Here is a 6,094-nt window from a genome sequence, read left to right on the forward strand (position 1 = left end):
ATGAGCTCCCCGAGGTCAGGAGTCCCACATATGGCAAGTGGTCATGGGCAGCCCGGACTTGAATCAGAGGAGGGTGTTCCTCTAGCCTGGGTTCAAATCTTGCCTCCCCTCTTACCATCTGTGAGCCCCTGACAGGTGTCTTCATCACATTATGCTCCAGGTGTCCCACTTGAAATCAGTTCAGTAAGTATCAAATACCACAGACCAAAGCATGAAAGTATGAAGATAGGGATTCAGGAATGGGCCACCTTGTGGGATGATTTGGGATGAGTGATGAACAGGATTTTTTTCTCTACTGGTATATGAGGACCAGTTTATGAGTTCATTGGAACCAACATAGAGAAACCAAACAATGGTTGAACATATTCCTGAAAAACGCACAGAGCTTTATTACATTTGGTAATTGGGCAGAAAGAGCATTGCACTGAAATCATCACTCTGACTCATTCAGCTTAAAGACTGGTCCTTACTGCTCATAGAAACATAGCTTTGTGGGCCATGGAAGCATAGAGAGGTCCACAGCCTCTTAAAATCACATGTAAGGAAATGAATATAAAACAAATGCCAAAATACAGAAACAAAAATTATAAAATCTGTTTAAATAATCCATTGCACTCCTACAGCACAAATGTTCATCTTACAGGGAACTGGGAGATCTTTACAGCATATGGAAGGGCTTTGACGTGACACCTCCTAATGGATTCTGTTCTCTTTTGACCTCATTAGCATGAACTGCCCTGTACCATGGACATGAAGAATTTGCAGAAAGAGCTCCAGGACTCCCCACAGTACTCCAGGGCCATCTTGCTCTGGTTTACCAAGTCTGGGTCTTCCACACACTCAGGATCTTTGGTGTTCATGGTCTGGGTCTTTGCTGGGCTGATGGGGGTGGTCACTTTGACCTTGCTCTGCTCCTTGGGAGAGGGCTCCGTTAACTCCTGGCTGGGTTTCTTGATCCTAATCAGAGTGGAGTTAACCAGCTTGAGGTTGGATTCTGGAAACTTCTTTCTGCACACCCTGGTCTTCAGGATGCTCTTGGCATCACCACAGATGACCTTCTGCGAACGCAGATTCCGGCCAATTTGTTTCCAGTAGGCATTCTTTTTGTCTGATTCTAGGCATGAGGTTGGATTGCCGGTGAAGAAACAGGAAAACTCGTTGTCCTGTCGGGTACATGCGACCTTCAGGGCAATGCCCTCCTCCTGCTTGGTCACCACCCATTTGCAGTCGGCATGGTCTTGGGTGATGAACTTGCCTTTGGTCAGGCGCTTGGGTGGCTGGCTGCTTGGTTCAGTCTGGGGCGCGCCTAGAGTATGCAGTTTATGTGGGCCGACTTTGCTGCCCTGTCTATTCCTCCCTTCCTTTTTGGCCTCCACCAAGAGCATCGGAGCAGCCAGAAGGAGGAAGGAGAGCAGGGCGAGGCTGTGGATCCTCATGGCTTCAACTTGGTGGGAACCTGTCTGACAAAAAGCAGGTGAGTCAGTGCTGGGCAGCAGTCCAGCAGTACTAGGTTGCGAGATGACCCTCCCTCCAGCCTGACACATGGCTGCCTGCTTTGGAGTGGGATCAAGGAACCTTCTACTTCCTGGACTTAGTAGACAAGCAGCCTGTGTATTCACATGTCTGCTTGACTTGAGTCTTGAATGTCAGAAACTTCCTACTCTTCATTCATTCTTCCCCACCCTCTGAACCTCATTAACTCTCACTCCCTCATCCACTCAGTTACTCCTCACTCCTTCATTCACCAGTCAGTAAGCATTCATGGGGTACCTACTACTGGCCGTGCACTAGACTAGATGTTGAATTTATCAAGGTGAATAAGAAAGTTTCACATCTTAAAAACTTAGAGGCAACTCTTTGGGGAATCTAAAGAGCATTGATCAGGAATCTGTCCCAACTGTGTCCCCAACTTGATCTTGGCCAAGTCACTCTCCCGCTATGGGTCTCAAATCCTTTATCTGGAAATCAAGATGCTGGATGAGATAATTGTCAACTCTCTTCCAGCTGCAGTGGACTGAATTTCTATCTCACTGTCCTACAAGGACTCAGATGACCACACAATGAGAAAGGACGTGGTAAGTGACATGAAAGGTGATGCTTGACACAAGGTTAAACATGCATGAGGCTTGGACCTTCTGAGATGGGAGGGTTTGTGAGGAGGGGTATCTGGGATTCAGTAAGAGCCTAAGGAAAGGCATGAAGGAGGAGTAGGTCATCCGAATTGACTGGGCAAAGTGAACCAGGGGAATAGAGGTGAATTTCTATCAGAGCATTTAGACTGTTGAGGCACTGTGCTTGGCATAGAGAAAGTCCTCAATCAATGCTTTTAAAAATAAATCATTTTATAAATAGGATGACCTTAACTGCTACACTAAACTGCATAGGTTTTATCAGGTGGGTAACAAAAACCACATTTCAAAGAAGAGAATTAGCATTTCTATATGACACCGGCTATGTGCCAGAGCCCTTGACCTGTATTTCATCTTCACCTTGTTAATTAGCACAAGAGCCCTTCCTGGTAGGTAAAAATCCATCACCACCAGGCAACAGATGTGACAGTTAAGGTCCAGACTGGTAAATAAATTGCCCAAGGTCCCACAGTGGGCAAGTGACAAAGCTGGGACAGGCAGCCAGAACTTCTCTCTCTGGTCCTTTATGCCACCCCTCCCTCATTGCATACCTCTTGCCTTCACCTTACTCTGCCTTTCAGAAAATATTGGCAAGAAATAAAAAAGCAATTATGAACAACTCATTTGGTTTGGCTTAGTTTATGATGATAACGCATGTTATAAGTGCTCCATTTGAAAAGAATACAGAATTTTGTTTAAAAAGAGGCAGTTCTAGGTCTGATCTCATTCTACCCTGGGCATATGGCCTCTCTTTAGGACTGATAAAGGGGAGACAGTCACAAACTGTGAGCTTCCGAAATGAAGTTGGGATGGGAGCTAGGGATATTCGATAAAGACCCACTCATTCCTCACGGCATTGGGACTCAGTCCCCATGTGTCCGTGAGGGGATCCAGACCCCAGGAACCTGAGGTCCTCATGGGAGCTGGAAGGGGGACAGGTAATGAAACTCTTAAGAAAGCCAGGCTCTTACCTTGTTCTGAGTTTGCAGGTCCAGTACGATCCAGATGTGAGAGGGAGCTTGAAGGCTTACTGCTGTCTCATCCGCAGTGAGGCAGTGAAAGTCATATAAGAGCCCAGGCAGCAGGGTTTTTACAGCTCATATACTTGTGTAGCTTTATTCACACTCCTCCCAGCCACACCCCTTCAGAGAGAGCCAGTTCCTGCAGGGAAAGTGGTTGGCGTAATCCTGTGGGAGGCGGGTTACGTGCATGGCATTAGACCTGGTTCTTCCAAGCCCTTTCCCTTTCCCCTGGCAGCCAGTTGAGGACAGCTCAGCCTTGCAAAGACCCTCCATGAAGGGATGAGAATCCCAACAGAAAAATCTGTGGGGGAGGTTATAAACAACAGGTCCATTTTACTCAAAGCTTTCCCTTAATTCTTATCACAGCCCCTCCGTGATATGGTAACATGTAATTCATCCCATTTTACAGATGGAATATTGGAGCTTGGAGGTATTCAGGGCTGGTCCAAGTTCACAGGACCAGGGGGATGTGGAGTCTAGAGTTTAAAGCCTGGACTCCTGGGCCCCACTGTCTGATCTCTTCTTACCCAGCACTCTGTAAACATTCGGTGAATGAGGGACTGAGCTGGGGAAGCCGTCTCAGTGTCTGAAATCCTGTTTTCTCTGAAGCACCTGAAGTTACTGCGTGGGCAGAGGAATCCTCAGGCCTTGAGAGGCTGGTAAAGAGGAAACTCCTGATCTGGGTTTTTGTTCAAAGTATTCACCTTTTGGTCACGGGTGGGGACCTCACTCTGGTGAGCCTTCTCTAGGCAGAGTCTAGTAGCAGGATAACCTCGTGGAACCCTGGATACAGCATTTATTTAGCTGTGATCCTGATTTCTCTGACCCTCCATGTGTTCATCTATTGATAGCTGACAGTAACAGTACCTCATTTAGGGTTTCATACTAAGTTATGTAGGAGGCTGAGCTATTAACATCAAGTGAAGCAGAACAGATTTGGTTCATAAGATGGCCTTCAGTTGTATTCTTTAAAAACAGATATATTTTGTTTCCACGTTGAGCATATGAAAAGAACTCACTTCCACAAAGATGTGGACCTCACTATATTTTGTTACTTTACTTTTCATGATGTTTGGGCATAAGAAACTCTTCATTTTCTTCTTGACTCAGCTGTAAGGAAAACAGTAGCACAAGAGCTATAATAATAATAAATAATAAATGGCAAGTGACCTTTGCCTTTGGGACAGGAACAATAAGGAGTGGTGGGGACTGAGGCAAACTGTGTAGTTCCTGATACCTAAATGTCAACACTCAGTGCCAGGTGACTGAAAACATGTTGGCATGGAGGTCAGTATCTTCAGAACTAATGAAATTTTTTCACATACACATTTTGTTTTGTGTTGTTTTGTTGGTACGCGGGCCTCTCACTGCTGTGGCCTCTCCCGCTGTGGATCACAGGCTCCGGACACACAGGCTCAGTGGCCATGGCTCACGGACCCAGCCACTCCGTGGCATGTGGGATCTTCCCAGACCGGGGCATGAACCTGCGTCCCCTGCATCGGCGGGCGGACTCTCAACCACTGCGCCACCAGGGAATCCCATACACATTTTTTTTTTTAATGGACATTTCATGAATTTTTAAGAGATTCCCAACGTGCAGCTGTATGTACATGGAACTGGCTTCTAATTGAAATTTTCTAAAACAAAAGATACAAAAAGTTGTAACGGTGGTTGGATTCCATCCAAGTTCTACCTGTTCAAGAATCCAAGGTCACAGAGTTGTGGATGTTGACTGGTTCATTCAGTGGTTCAATGGGTTTCTTCATGAATTCCATCAAAGTAGGCTATTTCCCCAAACTCCATGCCTCATGTAAAATTGGCTCACCTGGAGATCCATTCCCACTGTTCTGACAAACACGTTATTGAACCATGACCTGCACAAACAGGCACTCACACTGTGGTATTTTGAGGGATTATTTGGACCCAAGCAAGACAAAGCTGCTTTGTTCCACAAGGAGATATAGACCAAGGTGGTCTCCTGTAAAACAAGAAAATCATCTTGATCCTCAAGTGGCAGCCAGATTCTTTCCGGATAAAGACAATAGGTCAGGACACAAAGCAAATTTAGAAGGAAACATGTGGACTCCAGGATCTTTTCTGAGAAGTGACTCTAAGCTTTGGCAGGGAACATGGAACTTCCCCCACTGGCTTCCCATGGACCTTTGGCCTTCCTGTGATCCCTTCCCAACTTCCGCCTTGACCTTTCTTTTCCAAACAGGGGACACAATATCAGAACAGGCTGTGGAGCCCTCTCCCTGTTAGCTCAGCCTGTTATTTCAAACACATTTCTAGACACACACACACACACACACACACACACACACACACACACACACACACACAGAGTCCAATCTGGCCACACTAAACCCCTCACCCACCGTGTCCTAAATACTTGGTGAGCTTTTCCCCTTCCTGCTTTTTCTCCTGCTGTTCCCTTTACTTGGAACGCCCTTCCAGTCCTACTTTGCCAGGAACACATTGGCTCATCCTTCAAGATCCAGATCAAATATCATCTATCTGTTGGTGTCATTTGTCCCCTGATCCTTCCCCATGTCCCTCTTTTTATGGATGTTCATGGAGAGAAATAGATTGCCATTCCTCCAGTGAGTGCTTATAGCGTGCCAGCATTGTGCTAAGGATGTATCCACACATTAACTCACAGCTCGATATACTGAGAAAATGATACACTTGCACTACAGTGCACTGGGGAACCGAAGCAGGTTTGGAGCCCCAGCAAGGCTGCCCACTACAGGTTCTCCCCACCTCCCCATACTACCAGGACTGAGGGGTTCCCTGACTCCTGGAGAATTGACTCTGGATCCTTGTGGTACAGATGACATAGAATTAGAGGAAGACGAAATGGAGGCCACTTCTAATATTTTTATTAAAAACAAAGTAATGTACCCACACTTTGATAAATTGTAAACTTCTCTCTCTTTAATA

General features: G+C 46.1%; 1 protein-coding gene across 2 annotated transcripts; it reads right to left on the minus strand.

Moving 5' to 3' along the window:
- Nucleotides 1–356: 356 nt before the first annotated feature.
- Nucleotides 357–3,238, minus strand: FGFBP1 (fibroblast growth factor binding protein 1). Of its 2 annotated transcripts, none has more exons than XM_067735578.1 (2): nucleotides 3,101–3,238; nucleotides 357–1,456 (listed from the first exon to the last, which is right to left on the minus strand). In XM_067735578.1, the coding sequence occupies exon 2, from the start codon at nucleotides 1,434–1,436 to the stop codon at nucleotides 723–725; it is 714 nt and encodes a 237-aa protein (XP_067591679.1). In that variant the 5' UTR covers nucleotides 1,437–1,456; nucleotides 3,101–3,238; the 3' UTR covers nucleotides 357–722. The 2 variants fall into 2 exon arrangements, with proteins under 2 accessions (XP_067591679.1, XP_067591680.1); XM_067735579.1 differs by having other exon boundaries at nucleotides 357–1,460.
- Nucleotides 3,239–6,094: the final 2,856 nt, after the last annotated feature.

This window comes from Pseudorca crassidens, chromosome 4 (genome assembly GCF_039906515.1).
Source record: "Pseudorca crassidens isolate mPseCra1 chromosome 4, mPseCra1.hap1, whole genome shotgun sequence".
Taxonomy (NCBI): Eukaryota; Metazoa; Chordata; class Mammalia; order Artiodactyla; family Delphinidae; genus Pseudorca; species Pseudorca crassidens.

What these genes read in the sequence shown, in the direction of transcription:
- FGFBP1 (XM_067735578.1), bottom strand. Translation starts at nt 1,436, where the DNA reads ATGAGGATCCACAGCCTCGCCCTGCTCTCCTTCCTCCTTCTGGCTGCT.